This window comes from Vulpes lagopus, chromosome 10 (assembly GCF_018345385.1).
Source record: "Vulpes lagopus strain Blue_001 chromosome 10, ASM1834538v1, whole genome shotgun sequence".
Classification (NCBI taxonomy): Eukaryota; Metazoa; Chordata; class Mammalia; order Carnivora; family Canidae; genus Vulpes; species Vulpes lagopus.
The window spans coordinates 103,189,823-103,213,473 of NC_054833.1; the positions used below are offsets into that span (position 1 = coordinate 103,189,823).

Sequence of the window (23,651 nt, forward strand, 5' to 3'; positions counted from 1 at the left end):
GGAATAGTGACGCATTGCGCCGGGGGTGGAACTGACGTCACTTTCGGCACGGCCGCTTCCGGTCCGCGTGGGGGAGGTTCTCGCGCAGCCAGCGGATTCAGGGCAGGTGTTGGCGCGCTTGCGGTGGCTTCTTCAGCGAGTCCGCCTCCCTTCCCGCCGGATCATGGCCACCGACTCGTGGGCCCTGGCAGTGGACGAGCAGGAAGCGGCTGTCAAGTCGGTCAGTGTCTTCAGCTCCCGCGGGGTAAATGTAGCCGGGGCCCGAGCGGCCCCTGAGGCGATCCCCGGGAGCTCCCTGGGCTGGGCAGGCTTGTGGCCCACACTTCCCTAGAGTTTGCCGCCAGGAATCCCTATCCTGGTTTTGCGCCTGGGGCGGAAGAGACCAAAGTCAGGCTTGTTTTGTTCATCTAGGCCAGTTAAAGACTTTTTTCCCCTGTAGCAAAATTGTTCCCACTTTATATGTTTTCTTTCTTCTGTTGCACCTCGTTCTCGGGGAGATTGTAGGGAAATTTAGACGCTGATTCTCTTGTTTATCTGTTTTCTGAGTGATTCTGTGCTAAACATTTTTTTTAAGCTTTGTGCTTACCATGGTTGACAGTTTGTAGCTCTTGGCAGAATAACAGGTTCAGGTTTAGTGTTTCAATCTACTGCACAAGTCGGTGGGAGGCCCTACAAATTGTTTCATTGATGTTTGAAGTGACATTTAATTTCATATATTGGCTCTTTCATTAATGAAGATCCATTCAGCTGGAAGGTAATTAGAGTGTAAACTGGCTTTCTGTTCTTTTATCTCAGTTTAAGTTTGTTTAGTGATGATGCACTAATGATTTTAATAGTTTGTGTTTGGTAGTCTGAAGTCTTATGTAACTTTTTAATGGATAAGTTGCATTTCTTAGGCAGTCATCCTTGATTGCATTGGGAGGATTGTCAGTTTGTGAACAAATATTATGGGTTAAATCCAGCAGAGTATAGGAAGAATCTTTACAGTCTAGGTCGGAAGGTGAGCATGTGGGAAGTGCTGTGAAAATAGTAAGAATATCGTGATAAATGATCTCTGAGTGGGGAGAGGACGTTTATAAGTAGGAAATGGGGAAATTCCTTGTGAAGAAGCTTACATTTCAAATGGATATTAGAGAATGAATCATTTAAGATAGAAGTGAATGACATTTTAGGAGAAAATGCACAAAAGTGCTGGACTTGTCTAGAGAGCAAGAATTGGAACTCATTTTTTTGCCGCAGCCTAAGTCTACCAGTAAGTGGTAGAAGCTGTACAGAAAATACTGTAGAGTGTACTTTGCAACCTTAACTGAGAACTTAAAGAAGAGAGACTTGACTTGTTTGATTTGGTGATTTTTCAGGAGGATATTGACAAGATTAGATCTGAGAACTGGCAAGATTTATTGAACTCGGAGAAAATTAGGAGTGATTCCTAAGGAAAGGCAATCAGTATGGAAGTTACTCTAGCCTAGAGAAGGGCATATGTTGTTGTGTGGTGGAAGTGACAATGAAGGGACGGATTCAAGAGAGAATTGTGGCAGTATAAAAAGTAGGATCTAGGAGGATGGAGTTACTGTTTATAGTCAGGAGCCCACCAGGCGGTATTAGTAAAATGCTAATAACAGAACTAGGGAAATGGGAGGATGGGCAGATATGCTATGGAGGATGGTGAGTTCAGGTTTGGCTATTCTGAAGTTGAGGACATCTTGGTAAGTACCTACCTGTGTTGGGAGCCTCCAAGAATAGTCCAGGTTCAGTGATTTCCTGGGAGAATTCACAGGACTCAGCATATAATTGTATTCGCAGCTATGATTTATTACAATGAAAAGATACAAAAAAATTAACAAAAAGAAAAGGCACATCTAGCAAAGTCCAGAGAAAACCAGGCACCATCTTCCAAGAGCCCTCTCCTAGTGGATTTACACATTCAGCTTAATTAGAGTTTAAGTCCTGCAGCAGCTTATTGTAACAACACATGTGAAGTATTGTCAGGGAAGCTCATTATAGACTCAGTTCTCAGGGTCCTTATTGGGGGGGCTGTCACAAAGCCACCTTCTGCCTAGCGTGTACCAAAATTCCAGACTTCCAGAAGGAAAGCAAATGTTTAACATAAATTACATGTTTTTACAAACAGTTTAGGCATAACGAACCGCTCGTCAGTTCTAGGAAAGTGGGAACCCTTCTGAAGTCCATGTCCCCATATGCCAGACAGGGGCCAACCTTGCAAGCTGACTCTTCTAAGGATAGGAAACTGTTAGCTGTGTTGGTTTTCTGTATAGCAACTATGCAGCATTTGAAAATGTGGCGTTAGAGTTCAAGAGAGGAATCAGGACCACTAATGAAACTGGCTGTTTTCCATAAAGAAATTGTTCTTTTCTTTTCTTTTAATTCAGAGAGAGAGAGAGAGGCAGAGACACAGGCAGAGGGAGAAGCAGGCCCCATGCAGGAAGCCTGACGTGGGACTCGATCCCGGGTCTCCAGGATCACACCCTGGGCTGCAGGCGGTGCTAAACTGCTGCGCCACCGGGGCTGCCCTCCATAAAGAAATCAGAGTATCACAAAGGATAAGGCTCTGGCACTGTAGGAATCCAACTGTGGATTGGGGATTCCAGACTGTCATGTTTGCGTTGTCAGCCCATCCCAAGATTAGTTGGCTTCTGCAGATTCCTGTGTATTAGCCTAAAAATGTGGGTTAATCAGTGGATAAGTTCTGGTATAAGATACCTTCTCTGTTACAGGCCAACCTTCCTATTGGCCTTCAGGGAAAGGGTGTCCATCTCCAGTAGTGGGTTGATCTGATTTTTCTCTGGAAGACCTGGTTTCTGAAGAGATCAGATGAATATCCCCACTGTGTGAGGGTAGACTTCCTTTTCCCAAAGACCAAGAACAGTCAGTTGAGGGGAGGGGGAATGGAGGAGGAAATATTTGTCAACGCCCTCAGGAATCACTGGTGGTCATCATAAGGATAATGAAGGGTTACATCAGTTAAGGGATCATGTTGGGGGCAGGGCTTGGTTTGGGGTACTTCTCTGAACCTGACAACATACCTTTATAATACTCTTTCTATATCAATACCCTTACTCTTAAGAATACCTTGAACATGGAAAAATAGTTCTCATGAGATTGGAGACTTCATTATGAATGTATAAATTACTGCTTGGCTTGCATTTCATTTGCAGCTTAATAAGCAGGTTTGCATTGACCAGGACTGGTGATCAAAATAAATTAAAAAAAAAAATCCTTTGGTTCCAGTTTCTGAAATATTCTAAAGCAGAAACATGAATTTGTTGATTCTTTCATCATAATTACTTGTTTTACCTAACTCCTAGTGGAGGTGGTTGATAAAGCAAGAAAGCAGGCTATAATTTATTTGCTAAATACAAAAATAAATAAAATATGTTAAGAAAATAATGGTAAAAAAATTTATTTGCTAAGTGTTGCATTAATACAGCATGGGTTTCAGGACTAAAAAGAAAGCTGAGATACTTACATAGCATTGTTCTTTACCGTATGTAGAAGGGAACTGTGAATGCATGTGTCATTGAAAGGCTGTCATAGGTATGTAATGAAGGTGGATGTTCTAGAAAGCGTAAGTTGGAAAACTAGAGGTTTGAGACTGCTGTCAAACTTTCTTCCCATTTGCTCTGTTTAGTCCACCCTTGCCCCCTCCTTTTTAAGGTTCTTAAAGATGTGAAATGAGGTCTTCGCCCAAACTTGTAGGAATTCTGCTTGAGCAGGACAACTCCCTGAATATAGGTGCTGAACTAGCCCTGCTACACTTTCACTAGGGAACTTCTCTTTGCTCAAGAGACTTCCTTTGATTGGGTCATCTGCCTAACTGTGTTTGCTTTTATTCCTATTCAGATGAGTAATTTGCAAATCAAGGAAGAAAAAGTCAAACCAGATACCAATGGTGAGTCACTTGTAACTACCTGGATACAAGCTACACATGCTCTTCTGCTTTGCAGTAGTAGCTGCAGTGTGAAAAGGCGCTTTCATTTAGCGTAATATTTGGCAAATGACAGCACTGTATTTGAGATCCAGTAAATTAAGTTGCATTACCAAAGAGAACACATTAGTTTTCCAGATTTTATCTTTTTTTTTTTTTTTTAAGATTTTATTCATTTATTCATGAGAGACACACAGAGAGAGGCAGAGACACAGGCAGAGGGAGAAGCAGGCTCCACGCAGGGAGCCTGATGTGGGACTCGATCCCAGGACTCCAGGACCATATCCCGGGCCAAAGGCAAGCGCTAAACCACTGAGCCACCCAGGGATCCCCTCCAGATTTTATCTAGTCTCAGACTCCTACAAGTGTTCATTTGATAGTATTTCTTTAAGTTTTTTATTTAATTTTTTTTAAAAGTTAATCTGGGCTCAAAACTTAAAAGTCTAAACAGATGAAAGGCTTCCTTTTTCTTCCAGACTGTCATTTACCCAATTCTTACTCTCTAATAGTTTGCAAGGGCTGCCCATGCCAAGTGTCACAAACTGAGTTGTTTAAACAATCGATGTATTATCTCATAGTTCTTGAGGCCATAAGTGAGATCAAGGTGTCAGTGGGGTTGGTTCCTTCTGAAGGTTTCAGAACTTACATTCAGGTCTTCAATCCATTTTGAGTTATTTTTTGTGTGTGAGTAAGATAGTGATCCAGTTCTATTCTTTTACATGCAGTTGTCCATTTTTCCCACCATTTATTGAAGAGACTGTCCTTTCCCTCATGTAGATTTTTTTTAAAGATTTATTTATTTATTCATTCATTCATTCATTCATTCATTCATGAGAGGCACAGAGATAGAGAGGCAGAGACACAGGCAGAGGGAGAAGCAGGCTTGCCACAGGGAGCCCTGTGTGGATCCCGGGATCACAACCTGAGCTGAAGGCAAAACACTCAACCCATGAGTCACCCAGGCATCCCTCTTGTGGATTCTTGACTCCTTTTTCATAAATCAGTTGACCATATGTGTGGGGGTTTATTTCTTGGCTCTCTGTTCTGTTCCACTGATTAATGTGTCTGTTATTTGAGTACCATAGTGGGTTTTTTTTTTGGGGGGGGGTGTGTTTTAATTATATAGCTTTGTAATATAGTTTGAAATCAGGGAATATGATGCCTCCAGCTTTGTTTTTCTTTCTCAAGATTGCTTTGGGGGGAAAAATTGCTTTAGTTCTTTAGGATTTTTTGTGGTTCCATACAACTTTTAAAATTCTTATATTTTGGGGCACCTGGGTGGCTCAGTGGTTGAGTATCTGCCTTTGGCTCGGGTCATGGTCCTGGGATTGAGTCCCCCATCAGGCTCCCCACAGGGAGCCTGCTTTTCCCTCTGCCTATGTCTCTGCCTCTCTTTCTCATGAATAAATAAAATCTTTAAAAATAAAAAAAAAAAATAAAATTCTTCTATTTCTGTCAAGAATGCCATTGGAGGATCCCTGGGTGGCGCAGCGGTTTAGCGCCTGCCTTTGGCCCAGGGCGCGATCCTGGAGACCCGGGATCAAATCCCACATCGGGCTCCCGGTGCATGGAGCCTGCTTCTCCCTCTGCCTATGTCTCTGCCTCTCTCTCTCTCACTGTGTGCCTATCATGAATAAAAAAAAGAAAAGAAAAGAGAAAAGGAAAGAAAGAAAGAAAGAGAGAGAGAGAGAAAAAGAATGCCATTGGAATTTCGATTGGGATTGCATTGGTTCTGTGTATTACTTTTGGTATATGGACATTTATTCTTCCAATCCGTGAAGAAGGAAAATCTTCCTATTTGTGTTTTCAATTCTTTCATTCATTAATGTCTTACAGTGTTTAGTGTATAGGTCTTTCACCTCCTTAAATTTATCCTATGTATTTAACTATTTTTAATGCAATTATAAATGGGATTTTTTTTCTCTTTTTGATAGTCATTATTATTATACAGGAACACCAGATTTTTGTTTATCAATTTTTGTGTCCTGCAACTTTACTAAATTCATTTATTAATTCTAACGGTATTTTGATGCCATTTTAGATTTTTTAAATATACTATCGTGTCATCTGCAAATTTTGACAGTTTTACTTTTTCCTTTTCAAGTTGGATGCCTTTTATTTCTTGTATCCATGTACATTTTATATAATTATTGATATGGAGGGTTTGGTTAATCAGTTTTACTATTTGATTTGTCTCATAGTTTTTCTACCTCTTTTCTTGGCTTTGAGTTAATTGAATATCTTAGAATTCAATTTTATTTTTTTTTTTTTATTATTTTTTTTTTTTATTTATGATAGTCACAGAGAGAGAGAGAGAGGCAGAGACACAGGCGGAGGGAGAAGCAGGCTCCATGCACTGGGAGCCTGATGTGGGATTCGATCCCGGGTCTCCAGGATCGCGCCCTGGGCCAAAGACAGGCGCCAAACCGCTGCGCCACCCAGGGATCCCTAGAATTCAATTTTAATTTATCTGTTGATATTTTAGCTATACTCTTTGCATTATATTATGAGTGTTTTATAGATTTCTTCATATAAGTCTTGCATATTTTTTGTTTATTTTTAGGTGCAGGATTTCATCTTTTTAGTTACTATGATAAGATCTTTTCAGTTATATTTCTGCATTTATCAAAGCTACTGATTTCTATTTATTTACTTTGTACCTAGCTTTTTTATCTTTTACTAAGATATGTTATTTTGTAGTCATTTTTAAATTGATAATTAGTTTCATAGGCTTACAATCCTTAATCCACAAAAAGTGATTGTTTTACCTCTTAATTTTTTTTTTAATTTTTTTTTTTAATATTTATTTATGATAGTCACAGAGAGATAGAGAGAGGCAGAGACACAGGCAGAGGGAGAAGCAGGCTCCATGCACCGGGAGTCCGACGTGGGATTCGATCCCGGGTCTCCAGGATCGCGCCCTGGGCCAAAGGCAGGCGCTAAACCGCTGCGCCACCCAGGGATCCCTACCTCTTAATTTTTAATATGTTTATTTTCTTTCTCATGTCTGTGTTTCCTAAAATAATAGTATATTTTAAAATAGGATAAGCAAGTCAGAAGCAATATATTCTTTTTTTTTTAGAAGCAATATATTCTAATCACTCTGAAGTTAGCCAACATATCTAGAAAGTTGAAATTTTTTAAATTTCTTACTAAAAAAAAGAAATTTTCTTCCTAAATAAAAATTTCTTCCTGAACAAAAACCTATTAAATATAAAGAAATGCCAAATACTTAGATTTTGATCACGTATGTAAGATATAGTATTTATGTTGTCACCTTTTGGGTAGGTTTGATATTTGCCTTTCTTATTATGACACCTGTTTTCTTGTGTAGGTGTTATTAAAACCAGTGCTACTGCAGAGAAAGCAGAAGAAGAGGAAAAAGGTAATTACTTTTTAAAACTCTGTGGCAAGAAGCAGCATATGACCCAAGGTTTGCCTTTCTGGAGTTAGAGGCACTAGATTGAGGAGATGAAAAAGAATCACAAAGGAGATTGAGAAGAAGCAGTCAGTGAGATAGAAGGAGAACCAAAAGAGAGGAATATCCAGAAACCAGGAGAAGGAAGTGTTTCAAAAGTAGGTAGTCAAATATAGGTAATAAGTTGATTAAGAAGTTATCAAAATGGGCTGTTCACTTGATTTAGCAGTATAGAAGCCATTGGTGTACTCAAGAAGGGCCTTTGAGGTCAAGTGCAGAGGTTAAATACAAAAGCCTATTCAGTGTACATTCAGCAGAAGGGGGGGACAGCAAGTGGGGACAGTGAGTATAGACAGCCTTTTCAGGGAATGTCCCATAAAGGGGAGCAAAGAAATGGGGCAGCAAAGAAATAGGGATGGGAGGATAAAAGAGGAAGCAGGTTTATAATGAGATGTTAAAATGTGTGCACATGCGAGGGAGAATGTTCCAGTGAAGGAGGAAACTGATAATGCAAGATGGAGTCAATGTTGGGAGAAATATCCTTGTAGGCAAGAGGGGTGGGACCTGTTGTATCAGTGCAAGGGTTAGCCTTGAGCACAGACTGTTCATCTCAGGGTTCCAGAAGGAACATAGAGATATGCACCCAGATGTGGGTGGGTGTGTTACTGCAGTGTGTGGAGGCACTTCTGATCACTTGTACTTCTTTGTGAAGGAAGACACGGGCTCATCAGATGAATGAGAATGTAGAGGGATGAGAAGAGAGGAAGGTAAAAGTGGAGATCTAAGAAGAGTGAGTGGAGAATAGAAACATTAAGACTTACAGGGCAGGTCAGCCCATTTGAGTCTAGTGGTCAAGAATTTTTTTTTTTTTTTTTTAAGATTTTATTTATAAGAGACACACAGAGAGACAGAGGTGGAGACACAGGCAGAGGGAGAAGCAGGAGCCTGACATGGGATTCGATCCTGGGATTCCAGGATCACGCCCTGGGCTGAAGGCAGGCACTAAACTGCTGAGCCACCCAGGAATTCCCTCGTGGTCAAGAATTTAGTGAGATCTGTCAGTGTGGTTGTTTTTATCCAGCCAAGCTCAGTTGCCCAGGTGCTGGTGCAGAGACAAGGAGAAAGATTTCATGAGGGTGGGTTTGCCAAATGAGTATGAAGACAACCTACTGGTTTCTTCCTGACAGAGGACAGAGCTGCCCAGTCCTTACTCAACAAGCTGATCAGAAGCAACCTTGTGGATAACACAAACCAGGTGGAAGTCCTGCAGCGAGATCCAAACTCCCCACTCTACTCAGTGAAGTCTTTTGAGGAACTTCGGCTGTGAGTGTCTGTTCCCTGGAACAGCTGTTCCTTGTCGGTCCCTCCTTTCTAAAACTTAGCATCTCAGAGATCTTTTGGGAATTTTACTTTTTATTTTTAAGAATCTTAATGTATTTGCTTCTTTGACTAGTTAATAATTCACGTGATTTGAAAGTGAGAAAGTATGAAAAAGTTTACGGTGATGGTTTCCCTCCCACCCTTGTCTCTTGGCTACCCAGTTCTCCTCCTCTTGGGAGGGATTTTTAAATGACAGCGATTTATTCATCATAGCTGAAAGTCTTTTTTCTTTTATGCTCTTAGAACTTTCAATAAAATATTGGCTGACAGGTGATTTCTGGATGTCAGGAACATTTCTTATTAGGTAAGCCCTTTTGTTAGACTACAGGGTTTACGGTCTTAAGAACATTTTATCTGCTTTTACATAATCAAAAGAGCCTGTGCAGGATTCCCAGTACCTATAGTGGAAAGCAGCCTTGAATATTCCAGAATTAAAAAAAAAAAAAATTCAGAACATGGAATTAAGCCACAAGGGAGCATGTTTACAGCACTGTACTAAGAATCACTTCTAACATCTTTTTATTTTGAAGGCAAAATTATGGAAAGTCATACCAAGTTTTTTGTTTCCCTCAGCATATTAGTAAAGAAGTGTTTGTGAATCCTTGGTTTGTGTACAGGCTATTATGCTGGGTGTCATGAGTAACACAAGACATAACTACTGTTCTTGCTGCCTGCCAGGACCAGAATCATAGACGGAAAATAGCTGGTGAATGAGAATGTTGTAGAATTAATAGATTCTTTGCCTTTATCAGCAAAATCTATCGTATGTCCATTGTGGGCAAATAGAGGCCACATTTTGTCAGCTTATTACCACTGCTTTAGACTGAGACATTTAAAACATGAGAGCTAACTAAAACCAAATCAAGTCAGAAATGAACTGATAGCTAAGAAGTTTTTTAAAGTGTAGCTTTTTTTTTTTTATGTTTTCAGGAAATTGTATTTTTCTTCATGTATTTCCTCCATCAGGGGCTTCATTCAGCAAGTCTGTCATCTCTGCTTCTGTTTATAAACTATATCAGGGCAGTGAGATATGCTTTTTTGTTTCCTGAAAGGACAGTTTGCTTTTCCAAGTATTGATGCTTTTTAAACCCCCTTTCATTTAAAAGACTTCAATCCAACCAGTGAGGAACTGTCCTCTCTGAAAAGTCTAGTTCTCTCTGATTTAGTCATTGTTGGCTAGGCTAGAGGAAACAAAGAATGAAACCTAAGTTGCCTTGATTTGTTTTGTACTTAAAATTTTTTAATTAATCTGCAAAATAAGAGAAAAATAATGAACCCCTGGAAGCTCTTGGATCATTCAGATCTTCATTCAGTTGTGACTTTGTTTCCTTAGCAACCAAATCAAAATCTGCTGAGCTTCATAGCCTTTTCTTCAGAAGACACCAAAAGTTATGCTTTCAGAGGTCTTTGTATCTGAGAACCAACATATGCTGGAAGAATTTGCCCTTTAGAGAGCCTGTTAACTCCAAGGAAGGCTCAGAGAACAGAAGTCTTAACTTGGTTTGACTCTTCTTTACAATCTGGTGGGATTTTTTGTTGAATACCTTGTCAGTGTGGAGGTAGCAGAGAGCTTATCATAAATGTGATGAAAGAGCAACTTTAATTGATATTTGTTGTACAGCTACTTACATGAGCTGGTGCTTTCCTATTCTTGATTTTTGACTAGACATAATAATTAAATATGAGTTTGTAAAGTTCAGTATGGTAATTGAACACTTCTACCTTTTTACTTTAGATCAGCTTACTAGAAACTAGCTGAATCAATTTTCTTACTTCTTGATTGTCCTGGGTATTTACATAGCTGGCTTTGGAAGGACCATAGATTACAAAATGACTGTGGATCAATTAACATCTCCAAGAAATTAAAACTGACTCTCGTTCCTTAAAGGGACATCTAGGGACACCTGGGTGGCTCAGCAGTTGAGCGCCTGCCTTTGGCCCAGAGCATGATCCAGGAGTCCCAGGATTGAGTCCCATATTGGGCTCCCTGCAGGGAGACTGCTTCTCCCCCTGCCTGTGTCTCTGCCTCTTTGTCTCTCTCATGAATAAATAAATAAAATCTTTAAAAAAAAAAAAAAAAAGGACATCTATATCTTAGTGGTATAGTAAGCAGTATATTTTTAGATGTGTTTTTTATTATTCATTTTATGCAAATTATAAAATTTATATGAATTAATACATACCACTCTTGCAATATCCAGGGAACATTTGTCATCCAAGGCCAGTCATATTTGTGGATCTGCTGAAAGCATGAATATCTCCAAGAACAAAAGTTTGTATTCTCTGAATTAAGAGTTGCAGATTAAAATTTAGTAGAGAAAGATGGTGGCTTGGTTTCATTTTAGGTATTTTTTAAGGCATTGGAAAAATATGTCTGACAAAGATAGGAAGTGTTACTCTTTGTTAGATTTAGGGAAAGATAAAATTCTAAGCCTTTAAACAATTTGAACAACTAGGAATCTATCCTTTCTCTCCCTGGCTTCCTAGGAAACCACAGCTTCTCCAGGGAGTCTATGCCATGGGCTTCAATCGACCATCCAAGATACAAGAGAACGCATTACCCATGATGCTTGCTGAGCCGTGAGTATGCAGACCTCAAATGTACTTCTTCAGGATTTGATTTAATGTCCTACACTAATAAACTGTAATTATTCTTGAGAACAATATGGCATGTTTGGGACAGCATGTTTCTTCAGGGAAACTTGAGCAAGTAGAGAGAGTCAGTTGGAATTTGGTACAGTTTCTTTCTGCCTTTCCCACTTAACAGTAAAAACTGATGGTGCGGGGGGAATCCCTGGGTGGCTCAGTGGTTTAGCGCCTGCCTTTGGCCCAGGGCACGATCCTGGAGACCCGGGATCGAGTCCCACGTCGGGCTTCCGGCATGGAGCCTGCTTCTCCCTCTGCCTGTGTCTCTGCCTCTCTCTCTGTGTGTGTCTATGATGAATAAATAAAATCTTTAAAAAAAAAAAAAAACTGATAGGGGTTCCTGGGTGGCTCAGTCGGTGAGCTTCTGACTCTTGGTTTCAGTTCAGTCACGGTCTCAGGGTTGTAAGATTAAGCTCCATGTAGGGCTCTTGATAGAGAAGGAAGCACCTAGCTGGCTCAGTTGGTAGAACATGCAACTCTTGATCTCAGGATTGTGGATTCGAGTTCCATATTGGGTGTAGAGATTACTTAAAAAAATAAAAATAAAAATCTTTAAAACAAAACTGAAAGAGAAAGCTAATGGTATTCTATGCAATTTAAAAATCAGAGGTTTTTTTTTTGAAGATTCATTTCTTGGGACGCCTGGGTGGCTTAGTTATTAAGCATCTGCCTTCGGCTCAGAGCGTGGTCCTGGAGCCCCAGGATCAAGTCCCACATTGGGCTCCCTGTATGGCGCCTGCTTCTCCCTCTGCCTCTCTCTCTGTCTCTCTCTCTCATGAGTACATAAATAAATAAAATATTTTAAAAAATAAAAGATTCATTTCTTTATTAGCAAGGGCATACGTGTCAGCAAGCACAGGGAGGGGCAGAAGGAGAGAGAAACTTTAGCAGAATACTCGCTGAGCTTGGAACCTGATGTGGGGCTTGATCTCATGACCCAAGCTGAGGCCAGACATTTAACCAACTGAGCCACTCAGGCACCTCTTAAAAATCAGGTTTTTAAAACTTTGAACATTTTTAAACTTACAAAAAAATGTCAAGAGCAATACTAAGAACACCTTAACCCTACCTGCCAAGAAATAAAACATGAGCAACCTCATTGGCAGTTGAAGCCCCCATATACCCCTCTGTTCACATTCCCTTCCTCAACCCAAATAAGCATCATCCTGAAGCGGGTCATCATTCTCTCACATTTCTTTACACTTCTACTACATATCTATCATGTTCCTTAGAATTTAAAGAGTTGTTTACATATTTTTAGGCTGTAGATAATTGGCATCATGTTATATGTAATAACCTTTTCTATTCAAGTCTATTTTTTTGTTTGTTCAATAACAAAAATTCTATGTATTTCCATGACTGGTTTACATGAAGTAAAATGTGAACATTCTCTCTAAAGGATGTTCGACTTGGTGTCTTGCATTTTCATAAAGAAGGGAAAGGGAACACACAGGGATCCAAGCCCTGGAGATACATTATAGCTCAGCAGAAAATGTCTTTGGGGATTTGCCTTGGCACAGATTTTTCTCTGCCATGTTAATTTCCATGGGGCCCTTAGGGTATAAAACTAGGGCACTTTAGCTGTGCTGGAGTCTAGAGTGAAGATTTCCTGGTATGAACCCATCTAAATCATTATGTCCCTTAATATTTAAGCAGTTTTTTAACAACACATAAAAAAATTTATCATTGTCCTTAACGCAGAAAACGTGAATTAAAAAGATTCCGTATTCCTACCATCCAGAAAGAGCATTTTGACACTGTACTGTGTTTAATGAGTTTTCATTTCTGTCCTTCCTTGATCCAGCCCACAGAACCTGATTGCCCAATCTCAGTCAGGTACTGGTAAAACAGCTGCCTTTGTCCTGGCCATGCTCAGCCGAGTGGAACCAGCAGAGAGATACCCTCAGGTAAGGGCTGGAGGATCCCCAGGGCCCTGGCTTACCTGCCCTAGGAAAGGCAGTGCCATCTGGTGGGTAGTTAATGAGGGTGCCCCTAAAGGCGTCTCTGAACGTTTCCTGTGCCTCAGACTGTGGCTCAGGCAGAGCCAATTCATGCACTAGGCCACAACCTGGGGAGAATTTATTCAGAAGCAGCAGCCTCAAACAGTGGCTCTGAAGGCATTAACCCAGCCAGGGCTCTCTGCTGAAGGCTTGGGTCTACAGCTGAAGAGTGGGCCTGGTTGGAGAAGATGTGGTTCGCTGCACTTTTGAGTGGTAATAAGACCAGCATATTGTTCCTTTTGGGCCTGTTGTCTATTACTAAAAGGCTCTCCTAAACTCAACCTTTATGATCTCCCTGTCAGTGTCTGTGCCTCTCCCCAACATATGAGCTGGCGCTTCAAACGGGAAAAGTGATTGAGCAGATGGGCAAATTTCATCCAGAACTAAAGCTTGCTTATGCTGTTCGAGGCAATAAATGTGAGTATAAAGGGGTGAGACCTAAGCAGTGAGCAGGATAGGGTAGTTGGGTATTTGAATATTGAAGATGTGATGACGATGTTAAACTTTCTGGTTCACTTAACCTTAGGACCCACTGCATTGCTTTCAGCAAATCTGTTTTAAACTTGCTATTTAATAGTCCTTTCTGCTCTTAAAAGAGGATTTTGAGTTGTTAGGAAAATCTTTGTATGCGTCACAGAGTTTAGTTAAAGTCTGGTGTTCTTCACTGAGAAAATAGGATTTTGAATTCAGCATCCAGAATTCTGGAAACTACTTACTAACAAGGGATTAGTAGGTCTGAGGATGGTAGGTTGGGATCATATTCCTTTGTTTAAAAACAAGCACAGCTTTAGTAAGAGTAAACTAGGAGTATATGCAGATAACTTGGTCCTATTGAAAATAGAAATCCTTCTATCAATTTTTTCTCCCATGTGTTCTACAGAATGTAATGTAAAAAACAAGGACTAAGATGGAGGTGAGGGGCAGATAGAAAACCGATCATTAGAAAGCTATCAGGGTATATAAAACCTCAAGTCATTAAGAAAAAAGCAAGCAGTCTCAATAGGAAAGAAGCCCAATTGAACAGACACGTCACAAAACAAGGGATTCAGAGGGCCAGTAAATATGAAAAGGTGATCAATACACCTCATTTGTCATCAGGGAAATGTAAATTAAAACCACTATATGCCTCTCAGGTGGGTAAAAATGAAGAAGTCTGACAACAATACTAAGTGTTGATGGAGACCTACAAGAACTGGAATGCCTGTGTACTCCTGGTGGGGCGTATACACTACTACTTTCTGGAAGCAGTTTGTCATTGCTTAGAAAAACTAAAAAGAGACCTCCCTTTGACCCAGCAGTTTGTAATTGCCTGGAGCAACGATTCTTGAACTTTTTGGTTTCTTACACTCTTAAACATTATGAGGACCCCACAGCATTTTTGTTTATACAGGTTTTATCTGTTGATATTTGCCATTTTGGAAGCTAAAATTGAGAAATTATACTTCTAAAGAATATGAAGAAAATTTGGCCTTTCTGATAATTTTAGGTACCTTTTTTAGGTGCTACACCAAAACATAACAAGTGGTAATTACTTAAGAATTAGTTCCAGTATGGAATCTGAAATCCTGTTACTGAACTTTTCATACTGTTAAATTAAAATACCTTGGTCTTTTGGAAAATTCTGTCTTACTGAGTTACACTGATCTTCCAGATGTTGAGACATCTCATTATACAAACTTTTTAAATTGTCTGCACAAATATTACCACCAGACTCATCAGAGTTTATATATATCAAGAAACTCAAACTTAATGGCACTCACAAGTCTACTAAAACTCTCATTCTAATTTTCTCTTGAAAGTTTAAATGTTACTGTGGCAGCAAATACAGTAGATTGTTTTCATTGAAGAAACAGCCTGTTCATTTTCAAGAAAGTGGGTATCAGATTCCCAACTTCATTTTCTATAGTTTATCAGTCAACTGAGAGAAATAACTAAGTTCAGCTCATCACACAGTCACAGAGGAGCTTTTCCTGGAGAAAACCATCATGCTTCAGCATGCAGCAAAACTACTTTATCCAAAAGTTTTTAGGTTGATTATGTAATTTGTGTGTTTATTTGATGTCTCACAGTGGTGCATACATCTAAGTGTAGATACCAGAATCTTGTAACAACATATAACTTCTTAAGATTTTGTAATAAGATGGGATTCACTGTGTATGAAGGATTAATAGATTAACTATATTTAATGTATTATTTTTAAAGGTTCAATTTTGACTTAGAGGCAGTGGACATTGAGAACTACATTTGAGTTAATTCAAAATTTTTCCAATGGATAACTGATGAATTTCTAATGAAAGGCCCTTCTCCTTAAATTAAATTTTGTTTTTAAAATAGTTATCCTTTCAACTTGTGAATGTATTATGTGGTAGAAACTTTTTTCTCCCATATCCCCAACCACCTAGTTCTCCATTCTGTAGGCACTCAGTACTAACCAGTTTCTCATGTGGTGCACCAGAGATATTGTGTGGCTGCAGGCACATCGTGTGTGTGTGTGTGTGTGTGTGTATGTAAATGTGTACACTTCATACATGTGTATGTATTACATGTATTCGTTTTTTGCCTCTTGGTATACAAACTGCTTTGCAACTTTTTTTTCACATTTGATAATGTATTTTGGAGGTTTTTCCTTATCAGTTCCTAAGTAGTTTTTTACTTTTCTTGGCATCATCCAGTGTGTACCATACTTTGCTTAATTAGTTACCGTTCAATGCCGGCATAGCCTTGCGTATTTGTTATTTTACACATGTTAACATACATACAGGGTTCATTCCTAATCATGGAGTATTGGTCACAGACTATGCACATTAGTAATTTTAATAGGTGGTTGTACCAGTGTCAACTCCAGCAGCTATAATTTGAGAGTAATGTGTTTTTTAGCACATGTACTTAGGAAGACTGTCTATATTAGAATGTCTAACTAAAGCTCACTAGGCCAGGATCCTGGGACTCAAAACTACCAGTTGAAGAGAAAATCTGGGAACCGTGAGTGAATGTATGATGCAAAGTGAGTAAGAGTAACGCCAAGGAGAATGAGTGGGATAATGCTGAATTACAGGAGGAAACAGAAGAGAGACATGGCACTTACTGAGAATTCACTGCATAGGATTGAATCCTTACCACTATGCTGGGACATAGGTGCCATTGTACGACTTAACAATAGAAGAATCCAAGACTTATGGATAACACTCTTGTGTTTTGACATCTGGAATTAACTTGTTTTACTCACTCTGGAAGGATGGGCAAGGCTTTGATTTCCAAAACTGGTTTGCCATGGAAATACCCACGGAAAATGTCTTGTCTCCACAGTGGAAAGAGGTCAGAAGATCAGTGAGCACATTGTCATTGGCACCCCTGGGACTGTTCTAGACTGGTGCTCCAAGCTCAAGTTCATTGACCCCAAGAAGATCAAGGTGTTTGTTCTGGATGAGGCCGACGTGATGATAGCTACTCAGGGCCACCAAGATCAGAGCATCCGCATCCAGAGGTAGGAACTCTTGAGCCAAGAGGAACTTCTCAGCCTCTTGATCTGCAAGTAAAAATCTTGTTCACTGTATCTCCTCCTGCTATATCTAACCCCTCTTCTTTCTCCAGCTGGGTTATTTGCTTTTAGAACCTTCAGAAGCATTTGTTTGATGGGCAATATCCTCGTCAGCACTGACCGTGGGTTGAGGAAGGAGATTTAGGGAATCTTAACACCAGCCCCATCCCTGCCCCATGGCTGCTCTCGCCTCCTCCCTGCTGTTCTCCTCCCCCTTCTGCCACTCTCCTGGGCATGTGGATCACCCAAGCCTGGGGCAGCTGTCTTCTGTTCCTTCCAGGGAAAGACTTGGGATCATGCCATATACCTGGGTCTTCCCTTGCAGGATGCTTCCCAAAAACTGCCAGATGCTGCTTTTCTCTGCCACCTTCGAAGACTCTGTATGGAAATTTGCCCAGAAAGTGGTCCCAGATCCAAACATTATCAAACTCAAGCGTGAGGAGGAGACACTGGACACCATCAAGCAGTATTACGTCCTGTGCAATAACAGAGATGAGAAGTTCCAGGCCCTGTGTAACCTCTACGGGGCCATCACCATTGCTCAGGCCATGATCTTCTGCCATGTGAGTAGCAGTGGCAGCAGCAGGCCTTCTGGGGGAGGAGTTACCCTGGAGGAGGTGCTTGCCCCTCCTTGCAGCCAGCTCCAACTCCGTGCTGAGGAGGACCAGGGACCCTGTGTGGCCGGAAAGGAATGGTTTATAAAGATGTAGGATAGTGCTGTCTTAGTATCCTAAGGTATACATGGCTTAAAAATAGAGTTCCTAAAAAAAAAAAAAAAGAGTTCCTAAGGGACTGGCTGGCTCAGGCGATGGAGCATGCACCTCTTGATCTTGGGGATAATAAGTTTAGGCCCCTTGTTTGACCTAGAGCTTACTTAAAAAAAAAAAAAAATAGAGTCTCTATTTGTAGGTGATATGTTACTAGACAACACAAGAGAATCATCTGATAATTGCAGGAAAAATAAGAGACTAAATATAGTAGCTGGTTACAAAATTAATATAAGTTGTTTTCTAGTCTCAAACAGCAAATTTTTTTTAAGATTTTATTTATTAATGAGAGACAGAGAGAGAGAGAGAGAGAGGGGAGACAGGCAGATGCAGAGACACAGGCAGAGGGAGAAGCAGGCTCCCTTCAGGGAGCCTGATGTGGGACTGGATCCCGGATCTCCAGGATCACGCCCTGCGCTGAAAGTGGTGCTAAACTGCTGAACCACCTGGGCTGCCCTCAAACAGCAAATACTTAAAAAATAGAAGGCTAATAACTGATCATTTGTTCACTCATTTATAATTCAAGGATGTGTAAAACAGGAATGCACAAATAGATCAGTCACTATACTTTTTGCTCTGCATACAGTAACATAGAAACTTAAAAATAAAACATTGTCCTTGTGTCCAAAAAAAAAAAAAGGAAGGCTGGATCCTATTAATAGGGAAAAAAATCAAGAATAAATATTCAAGATACTTGAACACTTCAAAAATGTTGTTAAGGAAAAAGAAAACAAAAATGCTGTTAAGGGATATTAGAATGAGACAAATCTTACTCTGTTACTAGAGGACTTGTCATTGAAAAAGTAGTTTGTTTTTTTTTAAGATTTTATTTATTTATTCATGGGGGACATACAGAGAAAGACAGGCAGAGACCTAGGCCGAGGGAGAAGCAGGCTCCATGCAGGGAGCCCGATGTGGGACTTGATCCCAGGTCTCCAGGATCAGGCCCTGGGCCGAAGGTGGCGCTAAACTGCTGAGCCACCCGGGCTGCCCCTGAAAAAGCTTTTTTAGACTGTTACCTTCGGATTGAAAATTGCAAATCTCCAGACAAGAAAAAAAAAAAAAAAAGAAACTGAGCACTTTTATGCCTTTCACCTATTGTTAACATTTAGCCACTTTGCTTTTTATCCATGTGCTCACATGTGTGACACATCCGTGCTTTTTGGTTTTGGTGAAGTTATTATTTTTAATTTTTTGGAAAGATTTTATTTATCTGAGAGAGAGTGCACATGTGCGTGAGCATAGAGGAAGAGGGGGAAGCAGACTCCCTGCATAGAACCCGATACAGGGCTTCATCCTAGGACTCTGGGATCATGACCTGAGCTGAAGGCAGACGCTTAACCAACTGAGCCACCCAGGTGGCCCTTAGTGAAGTATTTTAAAGTTAGTTGTATAGATCATGAGAGTTTACACCTAAGTACTTCCCAAGAATGAGACATGCTGCTACCTAAGCCCAATACCATTGTCTACCTTTAACAATGACATAATAATATTATCCCCTGTCTAGTCCATCCTTATCCCATTTTCCTCACTTGTACCAAAAACCTTCTTTATTGTTTTTGGTTGGTGGTGTTAAATGTAAGAGCCAGTCAGAAATCATTGCACTTAGTTGTCCTGTCTCTCAAGACTCCTTTAACCTGGAACAATTTCCCCACCTTCTGTGACTCAAACATATTGAAGAGTCCAAACTAGTAAGTAGTGTTAAGAATTTCTTTCATTTCTCCCCCCTCATGATTATATTCAGGTTAAATATTTCTGTGAGATAAATATCCAAGTAACATTGTTACTTCCTGTCACAGCATGTCATGTTAACAGTTTTAGGAAGTTTTGTTTTTTTGTTTGTTTGAGAAAGAGAGAGAAGGAGCCTGAGTGGAGTGGGGGGAGATAGAAGGGGGAGTATGCAGGAAGCCCGACATAGGGCTCGATCCCAGGACCCTGAGATCACGAACGAAAGGTAGACACTCCACTGAGTGAACCACCCAGGCGCCCCATCATTTTAGGAAGTTTAACCCTCAGCTGGTAAGTTTCAGGTAGAGTCTTCTAGATCAAAAATATTCTTTCAGATACCTTCATTTCTCAAATGTTTCCTTCTTTGCAGACCCGCAAAACAGCTAGCTGGCTGGCAGCAGAGCTCTCAAAAGAAGGCCACCAGGTGGCCCTGCTGAGTGGCGAAATGATGGTGGAGCAGAGGGCTGCGGTGATTGAGCGCTTCCGAGAGGGCAAGGAGAAGGTGCTGGTGACCACCAACGTGTGTGCCCGCGGTGAGCAGAGAATCTGTCCGCCAGGCCCTGGGTAGCAAGGGAAGTCCTCCTGTATGGGGCACTCTGCCGGTTCGGGGCGAGTCCACATGGGCTTGGTGCTGGCATTCTTTCCTGGGAGAGACTGGATTCCCCCAGCAGATGAGAACTGTCACAGAAGCCAGGGGCCCTGATGTGGTGGAAGGACAGGGACAGGCACCTCACTGGTCCAGAAGGGCACCTTCTCTTTGGGGCCCCCAGTGAGGTTCTGGCTGCATTACTGATGTCCTAATTCTGTTGGCACCCTGCCAAAGTTGTTTTTCCCTCTGGATTCTGCTAGGTGCCCCTTGGCCCCAAATCCCAGAGCCAACCTGCCCGACTCTTCTTCCAAGTGAAGCTGGTGTATGTTGGCCTTGCTTGGCTGCTGGTGATTTTTGTCTCCCTTCCTGACCTCTCCACCTCTTTCATGCAGGTATTGATGTCGAGCAGGTTTCTGTCGTCATCAACTTTGACCTTCCCGTGGACAAGGATGGGAACCCGGACAACGAGACCTACCTGCACAGGATCGGGCGCACGGGCCGCTTTGGCAAGAGGGGCCTGGCAGTGAACATGGTTGACAGCAAGCACAGCATGAACATCCTCAACAGAATCCAGGAGCATTTTAGTGAGTGCCTGGGAGTGTCTCTGCTGGTGCCCTCTCCTTACAGGGGCGAGTCCAAGGGAGGGGGCGAAGGGTAGATTCTCCTGTGGCCCCAAGAAAGGCCTTTGTCCCCAACACAGTCCCCTCCTTCCCTACAATAGGGAAGTCCTCCAAGAGCACACCTGGCGAGTTTTCAGGGTCAGGGACGCAAATCACAGTTCTCCCTTGGCCAGCCTCAGGGGCCTGGAGCTCTGTCCCTTGCTCGGGCACTGGGAGTCTTTGGGCTTAAGTGAAAGGTCGCTGTGGCCAGATGCATGGCCCATCCCTAGGCAGGGCGGAACCCTGTTTCCTCTCCCTGTGCCGTGCTCCACATCCCTAGGGGTGGGTCTCTGTGGTAGCCCCATGTTGATTTCTCTTTGAATTCTCATCTTCCTCCCCAGATAAGAAAATAGAAAGATTGGACACGGATGATTTGGACGAGATTGAGAAGATAGCCAACTGAGAAGCTCCACCAGTCACCAGTGCCCATGCCTGGCACTCACTCCACCTGCACGGAAGACTAGTGCTTTCATGGCACAGGCCTTGACAGTTACCACAAAGAGGAGGCAGAGGAGAGAGAAACTACCTACCTCATTTTAAATTACGTTTGGACTAGACAAAAATTGTGCAAATGATGGGGGAAGGTAGAAAAAAATTTTGCATTTCGGAAAATTTAGTGGTCCCACCCCCGCCCCCACCCTTTTAAGCCATAGTTTTCCCTATCTTTATAATAATCTTGTTGCTATGGGTAATTGCTGAGCCCAGGATTCCCTGCTTGTTTTGTTGCTGGGGTGATAGGACCGTTCTCCAGTTCCTGAAGAAATGGTAGATGTAGAGAAAGAACAGGAGAGGCTCAACAGTGCAGGCTTGTGAGCCCCACTGTACGGTTGGAGTGTGGGCAACAGAGACGCATGAGCTCTTCCCCTTCTCTGTCCCTAACCAGAGAGCTGCCACCAATGTCTCCTGTCCTTGGGGCCATCCTCCTCCTAAATCCAGAGATGTTCTGATCCCCTTTACCTCCATTCTCTGTGCCAGAGGATTTCCCTGTTTCTCTCTGGGTGAGCATCTTAGCTACTTCTATAAACCTTCAGTTTGGAGAGAAACCTGGTGATCAGTGAATCTTCAGAGGGATTGGTCTGGCAAGGGTAGATGAGTCCTTTGAGAATCTGGGCCTTCCTTTTCCTATAGTTGCTGTGTCTGCTCAGGCACTGGTGGTCATGGCAGCCATGTGACACCAGGTGAGTTTCTGATACTCACCTGGCCACGTGAGTTGGATCTTATCCATGGGGTGTCACACTGTGCCTAGAGGCAAGCAGCAGAGTTTGGAAGGGAAGTTATGACCAAGTGAAAACACTGATAATGCTCTTTATCTGTGATAGTGGAACCTATTGGTTATTTCATTCATCTATACAAATAAGGACAGATAAATTCGAGCTATACCCATCATTCATTATGTTCAGAAATTTTAAAGTGATTATGAAAGGCTTTACTAATCATGATTCATTTTTATTTGTATTTTTCTGCTTATTAGACTAATATATGCTCATTAAAAAAGTGTGTGTGTGTGTTTGTATACACATACATAAGGTGCAAGTGCTCTCAATCCCCACCTCTCTGAGATCACCATTGCTAGCATTTTGGTGAACATACAATAGATTTGTTTACATATCCACTTTTTTACAAAAATGTGAACATTCTGTTCATACTCTTGTGCGACCTGCCTTTTCACGTGGCATATCTTGGACGTGTAATGTGTCCAGCACACATCACTCATGACAATGGCATCATTCTAGCATTAGCTGCCCCAGTATTTAGTTCGTGGCCTCTCTAGTACAAGCATGGGAGATGGCCACAGTGCCGCAGCATGCAGCCTCACTCACCTCTGCCCTAGGAAAGTAGCTGTAGGCCTATTCCTGAAAGTACAGGTGCTGGGGTGGAGAGTGGAAACATTTATGGGTTTTTTTGTTGTTTTTAACATTTACGTTTTTAATCCATTCCCAACTTACCTTGCCAAGTTTTTTTTTATCAATTTACATTATTGTAGTGATACAAAAATACCTTCTTTCTCTTTTTTAAAGATTTTTTACTTACTAATTTTGAGAGAGCAAGAACATGAGTAGGGGGAAGGGCAGAAGAGGAAGAAACAGACTCCTTGCTGAGCAGGGAGCCTGACTTGGGGCTCCATCCCAGAACCCCAAGATCATGACCTGAGCCAAAGGCAGATATTTAACCAACTGAGCCACCCAGGCACCCCGCCCCCCAAAATTTTCTTACTTGCTTGCCAATCTTCTCTATTACCAATTTTTACAAATTTGCAAGTTGAAAAATGAAATTGTTGCATTATATTTAGTGAGGTTTGGCAAATTTTCAGTTTATTGGATATTTGCATTTTTGTCTTTTGGGTGCTGCCCATTCTTGCCTCCTCATTTTACTATTGGGTTGTCAGTCCTTAATGATTTTAATCCTCTGCAATTTTAAAGAAATTAGACTTTATCTTGAATGGTAGATGTTCTCCTAGTTTGTCTCTACAAACTCATTTTTCATAATATTATTCAAAAGTTTAATGTTAAAAAAAAAAGTTTAATGTTACTCAGTTTTCATTTTAAAGAGATCTGGATTTATGTCATGGCTAGGAAAGTTTCTCATCCCAGTATCATAAACCCCAGTTTATCCTGTACTCATCCAGTATTATAAATTATTTACTCATGCTTCCTATAGTGGCAATTCTTGAAGAGTAGATTTTCTAAGTTCTTGTAGGTCTTTAAATGTTTTTCCGGACTTATTTGCTGCAAGTGATTATTATGGCTGTCTCAAGAACAAGTGGGTGGCAGAGCTGTGGGTGTGAGCTGGATTCCCTGCCACTAAGGGGGTGAGCATACAAAGGGTCCATCGGGAACAGATGTGAGTGAATGAAAGGCCGGGTGTCCATGCAGGTGTCACCAGGGGAAAGAGTGCCTGCAAGTGTGTGAGGGGTGGATGCAAGCGGGAGGTGGCAAAGGGGTTTGGAGAAGAAAGGTGGGCGGGAAGGGGAGCCAGATTC

The 23,651-nt window shown here is 41.4% G+C and overlaps 1 protein-coding gene across 2 annotated transcripts; it reads left to right on the forward strand.

The window, feature by feature from the left end:
- Nucleotides 1-56: 56 nt before the first annotated feature.
- LOC121500524 (ATP-dependent RNA helicase DDX19A) lies at nt 57-22,168 on the forward strand. 2 transcript variants are annotated; one of them, XM_041772268.1, is made up of 12 exons: nt 57-220; nt 3,862-3,910; nt 7,281-7,331; nt 8,552-8,687; nt 11,232-11,324; nt 13,195-13,297; nt 13,693-13,807; nt 16,697-16,874; nt 17,254-17,491; nt 19,794-19,956; nt 20,405-20,596; nt 21,013-22,168. In XM_041772268.1, exons 1-12 carry the CDS (start codon nt 164-166, stop codon nt 21,072-21,074), a joined length of 1,437 nt encoding a protein of 478 aa, XP_041628202.1. In that variant the 5' UTR covers nt 57-163; the 3' UTR covers nt 21,075-22,168. The 2 variants fall into 2 exon arrangements, with proteins under 2 accessions (XP_041628202.1, XP_041628203.1); XM_041772269.1 differs by lacking the exons at nt 57-220; nt 3,862-3,910; nt 7,281-7,331; nt 8,552-8,687 and adding an exon at nt 9,011-9,048.
- Nucleotides 22,169-23,651: the final 1,483 nt, after the last annotated feature.